Source organism: Piliocolobus tephrosceles, chromosome 5 (assembly GCF_002776525.5).
Source record: "Piliocolobus tephrosceles isolate RC106 chromosome 5, ASM277652v3, whole genome shotgun sequence".
Classification (NCBI taxonomy): Eukaryota; Metazoa; Chordata; class Mammalia; order Primates; family Cercopithecidae; genus Piliocolobus; species Piliocolobus tephrosceles.
Window position 1 is genome coordinate 47737230 of NC_045438.1, and position 23309 is coordinate 47760538.

At 34.9% G+C, this 23309-nt stretch overlaps 1 protein-coding gene across 3 annotated transcripts in view; it reads left to right on the forward strand.

Moving 5' to 3' along the window:
- Positions 1-23309, forward strand: part of STXBP5 (syntaxin binding protein 5) — a 207534-nt gene that overhangs the window by 51756 nt on the left and 132469 nt on the right. For all 3 annotated transcript variants that reach the window (XM_023188408.2, XM_023188409.2, XM_023188410.2), the window contains exons 5-7: positions 16303-16437; positions 17984-18047; positions 22859-22942. In XM_023188408.2, the coding sequence (XP_023044176.1) occupies positions 16303-16437; positions 17984-18047; positions 22859-22942 (283 nt within the window). The remainder of the gene's footprint in view (positions 1-16302; positions 16438-17983; positions 18048-22858; positions 22943-23309) is intronic.

The following is a 23309-nucleotide window of genomic DNA, read 5'->3' on the forward strand; positions in this document are numbered from 1 at the left end:
ATGTTCTTTGAAACCAATGAGAACAAAGATACAACATACCAGAATCTCTGGGACACATTTAAAGCAGTGTGTAGAGGGAAATTTATGGCACTAAGTGCCCACAAGAGAAAGCAGGAAAGATCTAAAATTGACACTCTAACATCACAATTAAAAGAACTAGAGAGGCAAGAGCAAACACATTCAAAAGCTAGCAGAAGGAATAACTAAGATCAGAGCAGAACTGAAGGAGATAGAGACACAAAAAACCCTCCAAAAAATCAATGAATCCAGGAGTTGGTTTTTTGAAAGATCAACAAAATTGACAGACCACTAGCAAGACTAATAAAGAAGAAAAGAGAGAGGAATCAAATAGATGCAATTAAAAATGATAAAGGGGATATCACCACCGACCCCACAGAAATACAAACTACCATCAGAGAATACTATACACACCTCTACACCAATCAACTAGAAAATCTAGAAGAAATGGATAATTTCCTGGACACTTACACTCTTCCAAGACTAAACCAGGAAGAAGTTGAATTCCTGAATAGACCAATAGCAGGCTCTGAAATTGAGGCAATAATTAATAGCCTACCAACCAAAAAAAGCCCAGGACCAGATGGATTCACCGCTGAATTCTACCAGAGGTACAAGGAGGAGCTGGTCCCATTCCTTCTGAAACTATTCCAATCAATAGAAAAAGAGGGAATCCTCCCTAACTCATTTTATGAGGCCAACATCATCCTGATACCAAAGCCTGGCAGAGACACAACAAAAAAAGAGAATTTTAGACCAATATCCTTGGTGGACATTGATGCAAAAATCCTCAATAAAATACTGGCAAACCAGATTCAGCAGCACATCAAAAAGCTTATCCACCATGATCAAGTGGGCTTCATCCCTGGGATGTAAGGCTGGTTCAACATTCGCAAAACAATAAACGTAATCCAGCATATAAACAGAACCAAACACAAGAACCACATGATTATCTCAATAGATGAGGAAAAGGCTTTTGACAAAATTCAACAGCCCTTCATGCTAAAAACGCTCAATAAATTCGGTATTGATGGAACGTACCTCAAAATGATAAGAGCTATTTATGACAAATCCACAGCTAATATCATACTGAATGGGCAAAAACTGGAAAAATTCCCTTTGAAAACTGGCACAAGACAGGGATGCCCTCTCTCACCACTCCTATTCAACATAGTGTTGGAAGTTCTGGCTAGGGCAATCAGGCAAGAGAAAGAAATCAAGGGTATTCAGTTAGGAAAAGAAGAAGTCAAATTGTCCCTGTATGCAGATGACATGATTGTATATTTAGAAAACCCCATTGTCTCAGCCCAAAATCTCCTTAAGCTGATAAGCAACTTCAGCAAAGTCTCAGGATACAAAATTAATGTGGAAAAATCACAAGCCTTCTTGTACACCAGTAACAGACAAACAGAGAGCCAAATCATGAATGAACTTCCATTCACAATTGCTTCAAAGAGAATCAAATACCTAGGAATCCAACTTACAAGGGATGTAAAGGACCTCTTCAAGGAGAACTACAAACCACTGCTCAGTGAAATAAAAGAGGACACAAACAAATGGATGAACATACCATGCTCATGGATAGGAAGAATCAATATCGTGTATATGGCCATACTGCCCAAGGTTATTTATAGAATCAATGCCATCCCCATCAAGCTACCAATGAGTTTCTTCACAGAATTGGAAAAAAACTGCTTTAAAGTTCACATGGAACCCAAAAAGAGCCTGCATTGCCAAGACAATACTAAGTCAAAAGGACAAAGCTGGAGGCGTCACACTACCTGACTTCAAACTATACTACAAGGCTACAGTAACCAAAACAGCATGGTACTGGTACCAAAACAGAGCTATAGACCAGTGGAACAGAATAGAGTCCTCAGAAATAATACCATACATCTACAGCCATCTGATCTTTGACAAACCCGAGAAAAACAAGAAATGGGAAAAGGATTCCCTATTTAATAAATGGTGCTGGGAAAATTGGCTAGCCATAAATAGAAAGCTGAAACTGGATCCTTTCCTTACTCCTTATACGAAGATTAATTCAAGATGGATTAGAGACTTAAATGTTAGACCTATTACCATAAAAACCCTAGAAGAAAACCTAGGTGATACCATTCAGGACATAGGCATGGGCACGGACTTCATGTCTAAAACACCAAAAGCAATAGCAGCAAAAGCCAAAATTGACAAATGGGATCTAATTAAACTAAAGAGCTTCTGCACAGCAAAAGAAACTACCATCAGAGTGAACAGGCAACCTACAGAATGGGAGAAAATTTTTGCAATCTACCCATCTGACAAAGGGCTAATACCCAGAATCTACAAAGAACTCAAACAAATATACAAGAAAAAAACAAACAACCCCATCAAAAAGTGGGCAAAGGATATGAACAGACATTTCTCAAAAGAAGACATTCATACAGCCAACAGACACATGAAAAAATGCTCATCATCACTCGCCAGCAGAGAAATGCAAATCAAAACCACAATGAGATACCATCTCACACCACTTAGAATGGCAATCATTAAAAAGTCAGGAAACAACAGGTGTTGGAGAGGATGTGGAGAAATAGGAACACGTTTACACTGTTGGTGGGATTGTAAACTAGTTCAACCATTATGGAAAACAGTATGGCAATTCCTCAAGGATCTAATACTAGATGTACCATATGACCCAGCCATCCCACTACTGGGTATATACCCAAAGGATTATAAATCATGCTGCTATAAAGACACATGCACACGTATGTTTATTGTGGCACTATTCACAATAGCAAAGACTTGGAATCAACCCAAATGTCCATCTGTGACAGACTGGATTAAGAAAATGTGGCACATATACACCATGGAGGTCTATGCAGCCATAAAAAAGGAGGAGTTTGGGTCCTTTGTAGGAGGGACGTGGATGCAGCTGGAAACCATCATTCTTAGCAAACTATGACAAGAACAGAAAACCAAACACCACTTGTTCTCACTCATAGGTGGGAACTTAACAATGAGATTACTTGGACTCAGGAAGGGAACATCACACACCGGGGCCTATCATGGGGAGGGGGCCGTGGGGAGGGATTGCATTGGGAGTTACACCTGATATAAATGATGAATTGATGGGTGCTGACAAGTTGATGGGTGCAGCACACCAACATGGCAGAAGTATACATATGTAACAAACCTGCACGCTATGCACATGTACCCTAGAACTTAAAGTATAATAAAAAAACAAAATTGCAACATTTCCACCATCGCTGAAATTCACAGATGAAAGAAAAATATTTGCAACAAACCAAAAAAAAAGATGATCAGATGATATATCTGATTTCATAAGTAAACCTTCAGAGTAAAAGGTGTTACTGAAAAATATATTTTGAGAATTCAATAAATAAATTACATGATTAAAGCAATGTTAGTTATATAATTAATGTAAAACTATGAAGTACAAATTGACTAATGATATTTAATAAAGAAATGTTCTGTTGAAAGAAAAGAAAAAAAAAAAGAATTTTCAACCCAGAATTTCATATCCAGCCAAACTAAGCTTCATAAGTGAAGGAGAAGTAAAATCCTTTACAGACAAGCAAATGCTGAAAGATTTTGTTACCACGAGGCCTGCCTTACGAGAGCTCCTGAAGGAAGCACGCGGCACTATTCACAATAGCACAGACTTGGAATCAACCCAAATGTCCATCAGTGACAGACTGGATTGAGAAAATGTGGCACATATACACCATGGAATACTATGCAGCCATAAAAAAGGATGAGTTTGCGTCCTTTGTAGAGACATGGATGCAGCTGGAAACCATCATTCTTAGCAAACTGTCACAAGAAGAGAAAACCAAACACCGCATGTTCTCACTCATAGGTGGGAACTGAACAATGAGCTCACTTGGACTCGGGAAGGGGAACATCACACAATGGGGCCTATCATGGGGAGGGGGGAGGGGGAGGGATTGCATTGGGGAGTTATACCTGATATAAATGATGAATTGATGGGTGCTGACGAGTTGATGGGTGCAGCACACCAACATGGCACATATATACATATGTAACAAACCTGCACGTTATGCACATGTACCCTAGAACTTAAAGTATTAAAAAAAAATATGGAAAGGAAAAACCAGTATCAGCCACTGCCAAAACATAACAAATCATAAAGACCAACAACACTATGAAGAAGCTGCATTAACTAATGGGCAAAATAACCAGCTGACATCATAATGACAGGATCAAATTCACAAATAACAATACTAACCTTAAATGTAAATGGGCTAAATGCCCCAATTAAAAGACACAGACTAGAAAATTGGATAAAGAGTGAAGACCCAACAGGAGACCCATTTCACGTGCAAAGATACACATAGGCTCAAAATAAAGGGATGGAGGAATATTTGTCAAGCAAATGGAAAGTAAAAGAATAAAAATGAAAAAAGCAGGGATTGCAATCCTGGTCTCTTATAAAACAGACTTTAAGCCAAAAACTATCAGAAAGTGTAAAGAAGAACATTACATACGTAATGGTAAAGGGATCAACGCAAATATCTAACTATCCTAAATACATATGCACCCAATACAGGAGCACCCAGTTTCATAAAAGAAGTTCTTAGAGACCTGCAAGGAGACTTAGACTCCCACACAATAATGGTGGGAGACTTTAACACCCCACTGTCAATATTAGAAAATTATCAAGGATATTCAGGACTTGAACTCAGCTCTGGATCAAGCAGACGTAATAGACATCTACAGAACTCTCTACCCCAAATCAACAGAATATACATTCCTCTCAGCACCATGTCTCCCTTATTGTAAAATTGACCACATAATTGGAAGTAAAACACTCATCAGCAAATGCAAAAAATGGAAATCACAACAGTCTCTCAGACCAAGACCACAGTGCAATCAAAGTAGAACTCAGGATTAAGAAACTCACTCAAAACTTCAAAACTACATGGAAACTGAACAACCTACTCCTGAATGACTACTGAGTAAATAACGAAATTAAAGCAGAAATAAATAAGTTCTTTGAAGCCAATGCGGACAAAGACACAACATACCAGAATCTCTAGGACGCAGGTAAATCAGTGTTTAGAGGGAAATTTATAGCACTAAATGCCCAAAGGAGAAAGGAAAGATCTAAAATTGACACCCTGACATCACGCTTTAAAAAACTAGAAAAGCGAGAGCAAGTAAATTCAAAAGCTAGCAGAAGACAAGAAATAACTAAGATCGGAGCAGAACTGAAGGAGATAGAGACATGAAAAAGCCTTCAAAAATCAATGAATCCAGGAGCTGATTTTTTGAAAAGATTAACAAAATAGACCACTAGCCAGACTAATAAAGAAGAAAAAGGAGAAGAATGAAATGGACATAATAAAAAATGGTAAAGGGGATATCACCCGTGATCCCATAGAAATATAAACTACTATCAGAGAATACTATAAACACCTCTATGGAAATAAAGTAGAAAATCTAGAAGAAATGGTTAAATTCCTGAACACATACACTCTCTGAAGACTAAACCAGGAAGAAGTCGAATCCCCGAGTAGACCAATAACAAGTTCTAAAATTGAGGCAGTAATTAATAGCCTACCAACCAAAGAAAAGCCCAGGACGAGACAGATTTACAGCCGAATCCTACCAGAAGTACAAAGAGGAGCTGGTACCTTTCCTTCTGAAACTATTCCAAGCAATAGGAAAAGAGGGACTCCTTCCTAACTTATTTTATGAGGCCAGCCATCACCCTTAACATCAAAACCTTGTAGAGACACAACAAAAAAAGAAAGTTTGAGTACAGTATCCCTGATGAACATTGATGTGAAAATCCTCAATAAAATACTGGCAAACCGAATCCAGCAGCACATCAAAAAGCATATCCACCACGATCAAATTGGCTTCATCCCTGGGATGCAAGGCTGTTTCAACATACACAAATCAATAAAAGTAATCCATCACATAAACAGAACCTATGACAAAAACCACATGGTTATCTCAATAGATGCAGAGAAGGCCCTTTATAAAATACACCACCCTTCATGCTAAAAACTCTCAATATACTAGGTATTGATGGAACGCATCTCAAAATAATTGCTATTTATGACAAACCTATAGCCAATATCATACTGAATGGGCAAAAGCTGAAAGCATTCCCTTTGGAAACTGGCACAAGACAAGGATTCCCTCTGTCCCAACTCCTGTTCTACATAGTGTTAGAAGTTCTGGCTGGGGCAATCAGGCAAGAGAAAGAAATAAAGCGTATTCAAATAGAAAGAGAAGAATTCAAATTGTCTCTGCAGATAACATGATTGTATATTTGGAAAACCCCATCATCTCAGCCCAAAATCTCCTTAAGTTGATAAGCAACTTCAACAAAGTCTCAGGATACAAAATCATTGTGCAACAATCACAAGCATTCCTACACAAATAGAGACAGCCAAATCATGAGTGAACTCCCATTCACAGTAGCTACAAAGAGAATGAAATACCTAGGAATACAGCTTACAAGGGATGTGAAGGACCTCTTCAAGGAGAACTACAAACTACTGCTCAAGGAAATAAGAGAGGACACAAACAAATGTAAAATATTCCATCCTCGTGGATAGGAAGAATCAACATTGTGAAAATGGCCATACTGCCCAAAATAATTTATAGATTCAGGGCTATCCCCATCAAGCTACCGTTGATTTTCTTCACAGAATTAGAAAATACTTTAAATTTTATACGGAACCAACAAGCCCATATAGCCAAGACAATCCTAAGCAAAAATAACAAAGTTGGAGGTATCACGCTACCTGACTTCAAACTATTCTACAAGGCTACAGTAACCAAAATAGCATGGTACCAGTACCAAAACAGATATATAGACCAATGGAACAGAACAGAAGCCTCAGAAGCAACCCCACACATCTACAACCATCTGATCTTTGACAAACCTGACAAAAACAAGCAATGGGGAAAGGATTCCCTATTTAATAAATGATGTTGAGAAAACTAGATAGCCATATGCAGAAAACTGAAACTGGACCCCTTCCTTACCTTATGCAAAAATTAACTGAAGATGGATTAAAGACTTCAATGTAAGACCTAAAACCATAAAAACCATAGAAGAAAACCTATTCAAAACCATTCAGGACATAGGCATGGGCAAAGACTTCATGCCTAAAACACCAAAAGCAATGGCAACAAAAGCTAAAATTGACAAATGAGATCTAATTACACTAAAGAGCTTCTGCAGAGCAAAGGAAGTTAGCATCAGAGTGAACAGGCAACCTACAGAATGGGAGGAAACTTTTGCAATCTACCTATCTGACAAAGGGCTAATATCCAGAATCTACAAAGAACTTAAACAAATTTACAAGAAAAAAGCAAACAACCCCATCAAAAAGTGGGCGAAGGATATGAATTGAGACTTCTGAAAAGAAGACATTTATGTGGCCAACAAACATATGAAAAAAAGCTCATTATCACTGGTCATTAGAGAAATACAAATCAAAACCACAATGAGATATCATCTCATGCCAGTTAGAATGGCGACCATTAAAAAGTCAGGAAACAACAGATGCTGGTTAGGCTGTGGAGAAATAGGAATGCTTTTACGCTGTTGTTGGAGTGTAAATTAGTTCAACCATTGTGGAAAAAACAGTGTGGGAATTTCTCAAGAATCTACAACCAGAAATACCATTTGTCCCAGCAATGCCATTACTGGATATATTCCCAAAGGATTATAAATCATTCTACTATAAAGACACATGCACAAGTATGTTTATTGCAGCACTATTCACAATATAAAGACTTGGAACCAACCCAAATGTCCATCAGTGATAGACTGGATAAAGAAAATGTGGCATATATACACCATGGAATACGATGCAGCCATAAAAAAGGATGAGTTTGTGTCCTTTGCAGGGACATGGATGAAACTGGAAGCCATCATTCTCAGCAAACTAACACAGGAACAGAAAACCAAACACCGCATGCTCTCACTCATAAGTGGGAGTTAAACAATGAGAAAGCATGGGCACAGGGAAGGGAACATCACACACTGAGGCCTGTTGGTGGGTGGGAGGCTAGGGGAGGGATAACATTAAGAAAAATACCTAATGTAGATTATGGTTTGATGGGTGCGGCAAACCACCATGGCATGTGTGTACCTATGTAACAAACCTGCACATTCTGCACATGTGTCCCAGAAGTTAAAGTATAATAAAAAATAAAAAAAGAATAAACACTTTATAGTGATATAATAAACATAATGAGAGAGACAGTGATAGACACAAAGGACAAAGGATAGAGATTTCAGCCTCAGAATTACAGGGTTTTCGGGGGATTTTTTTGGGGAGAAGGCAAGAGAAAACCTAACAGTGGAAGGAGAAGTAATGATCAAAGGCATAACTGAAGAAAATTTCGTGAAACTAAAATATCTTTACATTGAAAGGGGTAACTCCTGGCATAATTGTTAGGTTTAAAAACACACTTGTAAATTATATTCTGATGACATTAACATCTCTGATAGAAATTAAAAAAATAACGCATTTACCTGACACTCCCTTTCCTCCTCATCCTTTTAGACATTATTGGCTATAAAGTTAAACATGTGTCTTAAAAGTATAAGGGTAACCATTAAAAGGACTGAAAATATTAGGAGCATTAGAGGACGAAAAAGAAAATGAAAATAAATCGGCAGTGGTCAGAAAAAGACATAAAATGACAGAAATAAAAAGGACAGTTAAACAAGATGAAAGAAAGGTTAACTTAATCAGTAATCAAAATCATTGCAAATGTATGAAATTTGTTTAAAATTTCGAGATTTGCAGATTGCACTTAAAAGATACTCCACAAAATATAGCTGTCAAACTGCTTATAGTAGATACACTTAAAGCATAATTATACAAAGCCTGAAGGCAAATGGAAGGAAATAGGAAAAAATGTACAGACTGTACAAAAAATGTATAATGTCTATATGGTGAAAATATTAAAATTATTTTGAAAAATAAAATCAAATGGCATTAGGAAAAATACCTAATGTAGATTAATGACTTCTTAGGAAGGAATAATCAAATTTTAAATGATCACTTCTGTCCAAATTATACATTCATCATTTTTAGTATTTAGTAGTGTTCCAATCAAAATTTTTAAATTGTTGATGGGATTAAATAAGCTGATTTTAAAATTCATACGGAAAAAAGAAAGACCCAGAATATTCAAGACAATTTTGAAAAAGAAGTAAGAGATGGTGGGACTTACTTTATTTGATATTGCAAATTTTTATAGAGCTCTAGAAATTAAAATAATTTACTAATTACAGGTGGAGGCAAATAGGCTAAAACACGGTATACATTGTTCAGGAACGTGTATATCAAGAGAGGACACATTTAATATATGATAGAGGTGGATTGCAGACAAGGGAAGGATACAGTAAATAAAAGACACTGTGACAGTTCTTAGCTAAATGGGGAAAAGTGTCCTCTACCTCATAATTAAAATAAATTGCAGGCCAGTTAAAGACTTAACTGAATCATCTACAGAAAAGCTAAAATTAAAACATAGAAGAAAATGATGTAAGGAGTATGTGTAAGACCTTGGCAAGGAGCACTTAGCAGTATATGCAAAGCATGAGCTATGTAATAAGGGAGATGTAATTTTTGTATTAAAATATGAAACTTCTGTGCAGTATGCTTACAACAGTTAGAAGATGAACCTCACCTACCAGGTACTGATGGATAAGTACAAGAACAAGATAAAACCTAACAGTGGCTCACACCTGCAATCCCAGCATTGTGGGAGTCCAGTGCTGGAGGATCACAAGATTCAGAAAAATTTATGCATCTTCCTTTTTAAAAATAGCTTTCTTCCCACTCAAAATTTCTCATCATGTTTGTGTTTTTTATGAAAATGAAAATGTGGAAATGTATGTTCCAGGCTGTTAATAAAACTTATGGAGAGAGTAAATTTTGGCAGAGGGAGAGGCAAACAATAAAATAAGACAAAAATTATTTAAGATATTAAGTTTACATATATGTACAAATAGGGTAATGTGTGTATATATGTATGTGTGTGGAGAGAGAAACTTTAAATAATAAAACATAAGCCATAGACTGTAAGACATTTTGAGTACTCCTATCCAGTAAAGTACAATCGAGGGATAATTTCATATGAAAGTGAAAAAAGAAAGATAATGTGATTTTTTTCGTTGAAAAGTGCAGTTTAACAGTGCACTGATGAATACCAGTTTATTTCAGTTTTTCCTAGCATTTGTTATATAAAAATGCCCTGCCATCTTACATTCCCCAAGATAATTACAAACAGATCTTTAAGAAATCCCTTATACAGCAGGGAACAGTTATTTCATTTGTTGTTATTTCTTTAGTTAATATATAACGATTTTCCTGTTTGATATTCACTGTTTCACTTGATATTAAGTTGATAGTTATTTTGAGAGTTATTAATATTGTTATGCTAAGGTCTCATTTCACAAGAAATGTTAATATTGTGATTTATTTGGATATATTTCTAAAAGTTTTAAATTATTTTATAAAAATTAAGATATAACTAATAAGGAATATAGTGAATCAGTACAAATGTAAAACAACATTCAAAGATCTCTAAAGCTTATATTGTGAAACATTAATATTATACTTCTGGGTAACAGATATCAGTATTTTTATAAAGTAGCTATGACAGTTTCTCAGAAAAGATATATGGGACTACAGATAAATCCTTGGAAGAGATTTATAAATTGCTTTCTCTTGACTGCTGTTTTTAAAAATATATTTCAAAAAACATTTTAATAAACTTTTTAAATGTTTTTTTAAAATATACATTTATTAATGCATATTTAAATTTTTATTTCATATCAGGAGAGTATAAGGTACAATTAAGAAAATTACCAGGCTGGGTGCAGTGGCTCATGCCTGTAATCCCAGCGCTCTGGGAGACCAAGGCGGGTGGATCACAAGGTCAGGAGATGGAGACCATCCTGGCTAACACAGTGAAACACCGTCTCTACTAAAAAATACAAAAAATTAGCTGGGTGTAGTGGCGGGCACCTGTAGTCCCAGCTACTCGGGAGGCTGAGGCAGGAGAATGGTGTGAACTGGGAGGCGGAGCTTGCAGTGAGCCGAAATCGCGCCACTGCACTCCAGCCTGGGCAACAGAGCAAGACTCCATCTCAAAAAGAAAAAAAAAAAAAATTACCAAATAATATCTGCTTCTTTCCTATTTCCTGTTTAAGTTTCTGGTCATTGCAAGTACTGTGATAAATTGTGGAGAGACATGGAAGTTGTTATTAACTAGGGGAGATGAAATGGAAGATTCCAATGCAGTGGTGAGCATAATATGAATGTAATGAAATTTTCTATGTGAAATTTTAAAGGGTAACTGGAAGAAAGACGCATCATCCTGTTTTGTGAATTTTAGGTGAAAGGTTACAAAAGAGCCAATATGAACAGATTTTCAGGATTACTAGGAAATTCCCAGGTGACAAAGAGCAAAGGAACTTAACCTTATGTTCAGAGTCACAAAGTTATGAAGCAATCTCCCATATTTAAGGAACAGTAGTTAGACATTGCTGGGTGGGTAGTCAAGAGCAGAAAGGCAAGAAAGGTCTACTTCATGAAAGGCTTTTTTTTTGTTTGTTTGTTTTTGTTTTAAAGGACAGAGAGGTGGTGCAGTCATGGCTCACTGCAGCCTCAATTTCCCAGGCTCAAGCAATCCTCCTGCCTCAGCCTCCTGAGTAGCTGGGACTACAGGAGCAAATCTCCAAACCAGGCTATACATTTCTTGTAGAGACAAATTCTCACTGTATTGCCTGGGCTCATCTTGAACTCCTAAGCTCAAATGATCCTCCAGCCTTGGCCTCCCACAGTGCTGGAATTGCAGGTGTGAGCCACTGTGCCCAGCCATGAAAGGCCTTCTGTACAATTATAAGAAAGTTAGATTCTCAACCTTTTTCAACTTTAAATAATCGAATAACATCATCTTAAGATACATTATGAGCAGGTATTTTTTGGACTATAGACTGTCATATAAATTGCAGATTATTTCCTTTCTGTGTTTCAATGCAGGAACAGAAACCACTGCAGATATTTTACACATAAGAGGATTTAACACAACAACCTAGCTGTTTAAAATAGTATTTACAAGGGTGCAGACTTGCTGAATTTTAGAACATATTGCCATAGCTGCAATGCGGGGAATAGGAAATAGGGCTGCTTTTATGATTACCACCTCTCACCACATGAAGCTCATGAGCAGACGTGGAATACTGTGTTTGGTCCCCACTGCTGCTGCTCCATAAGTGTCTTCTACCATTCAGATCTCCACAAACATCCTTGTCAGCAGAGATAGCAACAGAAAGACGGTCTCTGCCTCACTTCTGCCTACAAATTTCAAGCACATCCAATTAGTAGAAATGTAGTATCATGTAGAACCTTAGCTGTAAGGTGAAGTATGTCTTAGTTTTCCAGCGTCTGCAGTACAAAAGGGCATATGGGAGGAAGTGCACATGGATGCTGAGTATCGGGTGACCAAATCCTGCACACTGTGTATCTCTACCCTTTTTTCCCCAGATGTAGGTACCACAAAATGTCACTAAATATGGTTTCACTAAATATGGTTTAAGAAGCATTATGGTAGAAGGGAGGAAGCTATTAGAGTCTTTCAAGTAGATAATGTGAACTTTCTTTGCTTCAAAAAGATAACTCTTGTGGCAGCTTAGAGTGGATTTGATGATCAATGATAATGGTTTAAATTAGGCTCAGGCCATGAGGATGGAGAGGGAGTACACTGGGAATATCTGATTGTTTTATTAATATAAGTTCTCATATTTTATATAGTTCACTTGCTCATTTAATAAAGACTTACTGGATACTCATTAGGTATTTTGAATATTCAGCAAGACATTGTGATATTTGATGAGAATATAATTGTGATGACATTTTCTATTATGTTGGGTTAATCTAATGGTTAATTTCGGCATTACTTAGGAAGCTGTACATATTCTTCTATCAAAATTGGTAATAATAAAATCTTCCAAATTTGGTGCTTGACTACATAATATTTGATAGGCTTCTGCCATGGCTAAATATTATAGCAAATAGGATGTATGTGTTACTCCCTAGTACTTAACATTTATACATATTTTAAATTCTTTAAGCAAATACAGAACTGTCATGTTCCCAGTAACACTATGTGTAAGATATATTTAAGTCAAGTGCAGTATAGAGATTTAGACTACAAGTTGTATTTAGTGGCATACTGAGGGGATTCAACTTCATTATCTGTGTGTTTCTATTACATTGTTTCAATCATTTTCTTTTCGCTTGGTTCAGCTTACCCATTTTAAGGTAACTTTTCAGTCTCAATTTAATATGCTGTTTCTTATAATATTAAAATAAATAACCTAATTGGTGTTTCCTCAGTTTTAATGATTTTCATGTGGGTTTCAACTATATATATTGTTAAATGTTACTATTTTCAGTATAACTTTATGTTTTACTAATAGACACCAGCACTAAAAACCTTAACTTGGTCTCCTGATATTAGTAAAAGATACAAGTAAAAATATGGGTCATTGTTATTTGTTTATTATCATTAATGATCTATATCACCATAAAATTAAAAATTAATCTTTGAGAAAAGTGAAGAGTTGATTTTGATCCAAGGCAGTATTTCAGCTTCATAAAACATACACTGTTTGTATTCCTGAAAAGTTTTGCTGGAGTCCTCTTAACTCTAGAAGAATTTGTTTTCCTGTATGTTTTTATAGCTTTTCTTTATTTTAGTTGAGTTTATTTTGTTAGTAATAGGCCAATTTCCTATTTCTGCATAAGAGAACATCCCCAAACTTAGAGGCTAAAATAATAGCCAGTTTGTTTACTCATAGTTCTGTGGGTCAGCAACCAGGGTCTGGCTCAGCAGGAGTGGTCTTCCCCTGAAGTCACTTACACAACTGTAGTTATCCAGCTGCACGACTAGATTGGATGATCTAGCTTGCCTTACTTGTATGTCTGGTGGTTGGTTCTGGCTGTGGGCCAGGCCAAGGTCTCCAACAGGCTAGTCTGGGCTTTATCACATGGCACTTGGGTTCTGAAAGCATTAAAAAAGAGACCAAGCCCCTCTTCCTTGCAAGTACTTTTCAAACTGTGCCTGTGGCACAACTGCTAGTAATTCACTGGCCAATGCAAGCCACAGGATCGATCCTAGAGTCAGTGTGGAAGAAGGATGTAATCTGAAATCTTCTACGTTTGAAATCTGTTTGTCCCAAAGCTCTTCAATGCCATTTGTTTCATTGTTTACGTTTACTAAAAAATGTTAGATTTCTATTTCATGTGACTCACACGTTTCCTTAAAAAAAAAAAAAATTCTATTGTGGATAATGTTCTTAAAACTATTAAGTAACAATAGCTGTCTGTCTGTCTGTGTGTGCAAACATGCACACACATAACACGTAGTTTTAAGTGCTCTAAAACATTGCTCCTTTTAAGTAATCAATATAATTTATTTATTATTATATAAAATCTTTCATATCCTTTAATTTGTCATTTAAACCCTCCATAAGGTAAAGATTCTAATATCACTGGCATGGTATTATATTGTTTGGTTGCAACTGGAAGTTTAGTTTTTTCACTCTTCCTGTTCCTACATGTTCAGAGCCATGACAGTTTGCCAGTTAAGAAATTCTTGAGTTCATTGTGATTTAAAAAACATTAAATTTTTCTCATTTTACTTAAACGATGCTGGTAGTCATAGAGCAGAGTAATTTTTAAGTTTGGTGGTGCTTTGTACAAATATACTCCCATGATTTATATATTTTTTAAAAAAATGAGTCATTCTAGAGATCTTATTAAAGTATTGGTGCCAAACTAGTTAAGTGAACGTTTAAGTTTCTTGTTAACATATTAAATACTAAATATTTTGTTCTTCTCACTTCTGGAAAACATAATGATGCTTAAAATATCTTAGTAATATAAGTTAGTTTTATAGTTGACTGAGAAAAAAAGTCTTAGGACGGTAGTTAATATTGAGAAAGTGAGCCCTGTGAAGTAACAAAGTACTATCAAATGATTTTGTTTATTCACTAGACATGTCTATACTTGGTTAAATTTACATGAATTCTTTAGAAAGAGAACGTTATAAAACACTCAACAGAAATTACAAGTAGATGAAGCTTAAGTAATTATCTAACTGAACATTACCTCTAAGAAAGAATGAGAATGACTTGCATGTATATTTATTTGATAAGTGTTATCGTCTTCAAAATTCTCTGTAATAAAATTGTGTGTTAATGGAAATAGAAAATAGTCTGTATGCTTTGCCAAGTGCCTAGTGCTAGTATTGGCAGTCTGGCAGTCATTATTATCATTTGTGTTGTTTTAAGTGCTATTCCTTTAAATCGTAAAGTCTATTCTAAGATTCAAAATGGGGGGGGGGGGGTCTGTAGGAAAAAAAAAAGCATTATAGATTTTCACCAGATACCTTTTTTTTTTAAACTAAAACTAAGTGCTATGAAAACGATAAGAGAAAAAAAACAGGACAAGATAATATTCATTATTTACCTTGAAATTAAATGAGCCAATATAAAAGCTGTCTGCAGTTGTCAGAATGATAAAGTTTAGCAAATGCATGCAAATTATTGTAATTTGTTAATGAAGGCCTGCCATATCATCAGAACATAGGAAGAAATAGTTCAAATATATTTCAGTAACATTGTCTAAGGCTGAGTACAGGGGGTCTCTGTCCTTCAAGAGGCCCACAAATTAATGAGAAAGATGGACCAGATAGAGATACAAAAGTATCTCATCAGTTTAAATGCAAGTGGTATTTGAATTGAATCTTTGAAGAGAAGGAAAGAATCAGGGAGGTGCATCTTGCCTGGAAGGAGTAGTAAGCACAGGTACTGAGATGGATGAGTGTGCTTAGTAACGCCTGAGAAACACAGTAGTACTACTCAAGGGTGATGTGGATGTTAAAATCATAGCTTATGGTCTAAAGGTTAAATTTGTGGTATGTCCAGGATTACACAGTTAGTGGAGGACAGCCAGCTTTGAAATACATTCTGACTTCAAAACTCACCTTCTATCATGCCATGCTGTTTATTTACTGTAGGGCCTTATGTTTGATGTATAAGCTGAATTAGCATAATTACATATTAGTCACAATGAATAGATACATCTGATGGTTATGTACCAGTTTTGCTGTTCCTGAATTATATGTCATAATCAACACTCTAATGCAATCAGTAAAATTTACCATTTTTGAAATTTCTTTTTTGAATATATTTTTCTCTTGCAGGGTTACATTTTGCCATCTGCCTTTCCAGAGTAAGTGGCTCTATGTGGGCACTGAACGAGGTAATATACATATTGTCAATGTGGAGTCCTTCACACTCTCAGGCTACGTCATTATGTGGAATAAAGCCATTGAACTGTGAGTTTGAGCGAATATTTTGTATCCGAAAGCCTCAGTTCTATGTATGACAATAGCATTGTATCATAGCCAATCAGTAAATCTGTATGGAATTAAGTATGTGATAGATGTTCTTAATATTAAGTACAGATTTATTAGTTTTTTGTGAGTGTTCTTTTGATGTGGCAATTTGTAAATTTAAATTATGCATATGTATATAGAGATATATGCACATTACATATGCATATATTTACATTTGTGTACACTGTAACACTAAATATAAACAGTCATTCCTACTAATGAAAAGCACTCTAATTTTTTCTGTTCTTTTGTCTTCTAATGATTTTTCTTTCAAATGATGGTCATGACCCACAAATGAGTTGCCACCAATGTTTGGAAAACACCGGTTTAAACTACTGCTTGATACGTTTTAAAATCATCAAATGTTTGCTAAAATTAATATAATAGAAATTAATTTTGTTTGATTTTACTTAATTTTGTTAAATTTTTACTTAATTTTTGATAAATTTGATAAATGATACTTGTTTTTGTTTACTAATATTGGTAACAAAAACTAGATTAAACTATAGGGCCCTAAGGATGTTTAGTGCTAACCCTTAAGTCTTAAATTTTTTGTATCTTGTGTCTTTCTACAAGGTTTTTCTTATATTTCTGGGATATCAACATCAAAGTTCAAGGATATTGGCAAGACCCTTTTCAATGTTTCTTTTTGTTTTTAAGCAGTCTTGTATTGTTGCATTCCACAGTATTTACATCTTTTTGAGATAAGAATAATTCTGTGACATAGCTCTTAAGTCATGTGTTAGCATAGCTGTAATAGTGTATTAATCCTGATTTTTCTTCCTGTAGCGAGAATGTTATTGTCACATATCAGTCCTTTGGTAGTGTGGGTTTTCATGGTCTGTTCTTTGAATTGATCATGCCATCTAGTGGGTAGGCCTAGTGCAGGTATCTGTATAGTGTGACAGATGGCTCTCATGAAATGGAGTGATCTGTCAAACTAGGAGTTTCAGAGTTCGGGGTATGCTTATTTTTACTCTATACGCATCAGTTCAACCATATTCTTATTTGTAGAACTTCTTTTTCTCTGAGCAGATAGAGGTGGCATTACTTTGTTTTTTTTTGTTTTTTTTTTTTAATGGAATGTTTTTCTATTTCTATTGGAACTAAATGGGATACCTAAATTGGAGGCTAGAATTGAGTAAAATAAGATAGGTGCTGCATTATTCAAAAATAGTAATTTTGAGAATTCTACCTTGACCATAGATTTCCTGTACTCAAATCTTTGACCAAATTGAAGATTCTTTCCTATGCAGGAAGTATACTTAGTTGTGAATTTTGCTTATTTATATGAGTCACTACTTCTTCCCTGATTCCTGTTTTGATCCATATTAAGAACTATATGCCTATTACTTATCACTTGTTGAAATCCTTTCTTTCCTTATAAATATAACTTATTTTCTATTTATTTTTATTGGAATGAAGTATGTAGCCATATTAAAGTTTTTAATTGAAGGGAAAATCTTACTAACTTTTTCTTTTTTAGGTCATCTAAATCTCACCCAGGACCTGTGGTCCATATAAGTGATAATCCAATGGACGAGGGAAAGGTAGAATTTTTTTGTAAAAAATTATGTATAATTTAAATGCACAAATTTTTGTATTTTTCAATAAACATACTATTTCAGGATCACATTTGTTACAAATTGAGATTGCCATTGAAGGTTGCATATCATATACATTTAATGCTTATTAGTTATGAAGAACAAATGAAAGAATTAGAATCATTTACAATTTTAAAGGACAAAAAAACCTTAAAACATAAGTCAAACTTAATGCTTATAATTACAGGTTATTTGTTTATATTTGGCTTATTCAGACTGTTTTCCCTGATTTTCTGTTAATCCTGATAAAAAGTTTTCTTTTGGTTTTGGATTCCTTTGAACACTGGTTATACAATTTTTGTAGCACTAATCACAGATTGCCTTATGTTATAGTTGTCTTGATATCTCATCTCCCCTAAAATTTTTTTGTCATAAATAGTTCCAATTAGTAATGTAGAGTTTTTTAAATGTTATTTAATTTTTAATACTCTGAAACCAGTTTCATATAATCAGTATCTAGCTATTGTTAATTTAGGTTATTTAAGTCATTTAAAATAATAAATATTTTTGGATGAATATTTATTTTCTATTTCAAACCAATCTTTCAGGTAGTTCTATTTATTAATGATATTTTTCTACCTACATAATTTTATGATCTTAAGCTAAGTAAATACCAGGAAGTTTATTGCTATCAGAAATCAGTGAAGTGAAACTTCTGAATTTTGTGCAGGAGTTTAATCAGGTTTTTCATTTCCTCAATTGTGGGAGAGGTTGAGCTGATACACTGTTTAACACTGTTCTCTTAGTTTGCCATTGGGTAAACAAAAGGATAATTAGACTGTTTGGAGTTAGGTCATAATTATAGCATTGTATGCTTTGAAAGAAACTTTACATAAAGCAAGTATGAAGTAACTTAGATCCTTACTTAATTTTCTTTTTATACAAGATACTTATTTAAAAGCCAAGCTTTTGAATGGGAGACATGGTAGGAAAATTCAAAACTTCCTTTCTTCCTTGAATTGGACATCAAGTCATTGTAATTCTTCCTGTGTCTTTTGCTTTTCCTTTGCTTTCTTTTTTTTTCTTTTCATTTCCTAAAAGTTTTACTATGTTGCCCAAGGCAGTCTTGAACACCTGGGCTCAAGTGATCCTCCTGCCTTGACCTCCCAAACTGCTGGGATTACAAGCAGAAGCCACTGTGCCTGGCTTAGAGTGCCATTTTAATCTTAATGTTCTACTGTTTCAAAGCTTTCAGTGGGTCTGTAGTGTCTTAACAAGTAAAATCAGTTTTTCTTGAAATATAGCCCTGCATTTCCTTATTTTTCGGGATATCTTTACCTGAATGTTGTGCTGAAGCAAATAGTTATATTTTCAGTTGTGAACTGCTCTTTGATGTTTCCATACCTTTGTTTATGTGAGTCCTTCTGTTTGGAATTCTCTTTCCATCTCTCTGCTGAATTCCTACCCATACTTTAAGGCCCAGATTGAATATTTTTCTTTTATGATTTCTTCCCTGATAATCCTGACAGAAAATGCTTTTTCTTTCTTTCACATTGATTAGTACTTTAGTTATGAAATTTTATGTTATTTATCACATAATGCTTTGTATTAGAAATATGTGCATATCTTAGCTCCCCTGAATTTGAAAGACTCCTTGAGCACAAAGGTAATATTTATACAGGTTTCTATTTTCCCTAGCATCTAACTTACAATAAAAATACCAACTACTCAATATACAATTATATGAATTATATATATAATTCATTCTATAAATAATGAGGATGGAGTAAATAAGTTATATATATAAAATTTTAAAAATATTAGGGTGCTAGAATAAACTGTATTATCTAAACTTTGATTTTTTGTAGACTCTTTCCTGTTTGCAAAGAACTCCTAGACATTTTGTCATTGAACAATGATGTAAGGTGATAGGGCAGGTTCCTTCAGTGCTAACTTTACAGGTGGATACTGCCACATTAAGTAAAGGTCTTGGCCAAGGAAGGTTAGACATTAGATAGGTTAGACTTATGATAGGAATAGCCACCATTTATTTAATTCTATGTGTCAGGCACTGTGCTGGCCACTTTATATACACTATTTCATTTTATCTTTTCAACAAATTGTAAATTAGAAATTTCCCTTACTTTACAAACGATAAAGCAGAGACTTGGTGACATTATGTGTTCCATAGCTCCAGAGCTAGACTTTGGCGGATCTGAGATTTGAAGAGCGGTTTCTTTAATTTCAGCCCAGGAGTACTCTCTGTTATGCTAAGCTTTCTTTCTGGATGTAGATTGGTTATGTATGTTGTAGAGAAATGTATTCATATTCCACATACACACTAATGCTTTTTCAAAGAGAAAAATTAGACAGGAATTAGTCATTAGTATATAAGCTCATTAACATCTCTGGGTTATAAAAGATTCCAGTAGGAATAAGCATTGAAGAATTTTCCAAGTTTAATTAAGTACCGTATCTTTAGTTTTCTATTTTTAAATATTTATTATTATCTTGCTTTTGTAGGGAAAGGAATTGAAAAGCTAGAAGATTATGGGCATAAAACTCTAACCTGTTGTCATATATTTCCAATATCCTTAGAATACTAGAGCTGGCTAGAGAGGTTAAAGTTTAACCCTCTTAAGTTATTAAGGTCTGGATAGATAAAATTATTTCCCTAAAGTTATATGGCTATTAAGTGGCAGATTTAATACTAGAACTCAGGTTACTTATAAGGTCCTAAGCAGTGCAGTGCTGTTTACAGGGTACGTCAACCCTTACATTTTATTCTTTTTCTTCTCTTTCCTTATTCCTGAAGTTTCTCTTTTCTCAAATGCTGTATCACATGTCCAAAATATTTGAAAAGAATGGGAAAAGAAAGAGGAAACAAATACCATTTTTTTCCAAAAGGTGTATCACAGTTGCCTAGGTGTATCTCAGATTACCTAGGAAAGAAGAGATAAGGTCAGAAAAATTGACTGTATTCTGTACTAAAGTAGGAAACCTTATTTTGTTAGTTTTGATAGCTGGCCCTTCCAGCTGCCCCTGTACTCTGAAATCTTCTAAATTTGTCCTATTAAAATTACTGGTTCTGCCCAAATTTTGTTTATATCCCCAGATTACCCAAACAGATATAGACTAATCATTTTTCTAATTATTAAACAAATATTTATTGTGTGTCTACTATGTATTAGGAAGTGTATTAGATATTAGAGACATATAGATGAAAATGCATGGTAGTAGGTTAAGAAAAGGAGCATCTTAATTTCTCTACAGGAACTGGGTAGACTTAACCAGGAAGCAACACTGAATTTAGACTTAAAATATTAGTAGAGGATTGCTTATTGAATGAAGGTGGGGGAGGTTTTAAGCAGAGGAAATCTCATACTAAGATTTGGAAAATACTGAGGTGGGGTCTGGGGGCAGCACAGGTTCTGAGGGCAGTGTATGTTGTTTGTGAGGCAGGAATATGCATTCCATTCTGAAATAGATGCATTCATAATAAGTATTTATAACATATCTGGCCCTGTGTGTTATGTTAGAGGTATTGTGGTAAACAAGATAAAAACTAATCTTTGCCCAGATATACCAGTTTTACAGACTGCACAATAATTCAGATAAGGAAAAGTCCATTATTGTGTGGTGATCCTTCAGATTTTAAAAAAATAAATAAATAAGTGTTATTGGAGCACATAGAAAGGTAGGTCATGGAAGGCTTCCTAGAGGAAATGATCACTAAAGTAACACCTGAAAGATGAGTAGGACTAGTCAGGCAAAAAGGATGACATTCAAATGGAGTGGCCCAGGTAGTGAGGCAGCATGTACAAAGGCTCAAAGGTAAGAGAGAGTATAAACTTAAGAATATACTATAATGTATTGAGTGGCCGTGGTGTGGTAAGGGATGGAACTGGAGAGGTAAACAGAGGTCAAGCCATGATGGATCTTGTGGATCATATTACTGAATTTGCAGTTTATCCTAAAAATAATGGTGTGGCATTTAAAAGTTTTAAACAGAAGCATACATTACCCCATTCGGTTTGTATTCTAGAACCGTTACTCTAGCTACAATATGAAATGGGTTAAAATAGGAGCAAGACTGGAGTCAAGGAGACCCGAAAAGGAATCTTTGTGTCTTGAACCAGGGAAGAGGCACTAGAAATGAAGAGAAGTAAATTAGATAATAGAATGTAATTTAAATTTACATGGTGATTTTACCTGTTGGAGGAGAGAGACCAGAGTTACGAATGACCTCTAGGTTTCTAACCAGTGCCACTGAATAGACATGATAAGGAATGGTGAGAGACACTGCAACAGTGAATTCCAGAGAAGCAGAGTAGAGAAGAATATAATTAATTCTATTTGGGGCGCATTTACTTTGAGGCTTTTGTGTAGATAAGTGGAGATGTGGCCACTGGAATTATGTGTCTGAATCTCACCAGAGGGATGTAGGCTGGATATGATTTGGAACTAATCGATATATAGATGGAATAGATGAGATTGCCTCATAGTGGGTAGAATTTGAAAAGTTTGTAAACTTGAAAATACATACAGAAGTTTTGAAAAGACTTCAAAATGGTACTGTTTTTGTTTTCAAAAGTCAGTTGTATGTTGAGTCCCTGATCATCAAAGACATATAAATACGCCATGCAGTGTTCTCATTTGTCATTTGTGTGATTACTAATTAGCAGTACAGATATTTGTTTATATCATACATTTATACTCAACGCATGTGAATGATTGTAGTTATTTTCATTGTCAGCAAATAAATATTTTATAATTGATATCATTCCTAGGTAATGTGCCTTTTTCTTTTATCACAGCTTTTGATTGGCTTTGAATCTGGAACAGTAGTTTTATGGGACCTCAAATCAAAGAAAGCTGACTACAGATACACATATGATGAGGTAATACTATTTTTGCTAGTAAAAGCTATGGTCATTTCTCTAATATAAAGCAGTTTCTCTAAAAACTTAATTGGTTATTTTAGTTTAGGCAAGCTTTGTAATTGCAATAGCACACAATTTATTTTGTACAATAGATAATATGTTCACACAATTCAAAAGATACAAAAATCTTTTTCCCACCTGCCATTTGGTTATCTAGTTTCCATACAGGTACCATGTTACCAGTTTCTCTCATGTTTTTCCAGAGAGACTGTGTGCATTTACAAGCAAATTCATAAATATATTCTATTTTTTCTTTTGTACGAATGATAGTATACTATAGACATTTATAATCCTCTAACTTTAAGAACCAGTAAGGATTAATTGT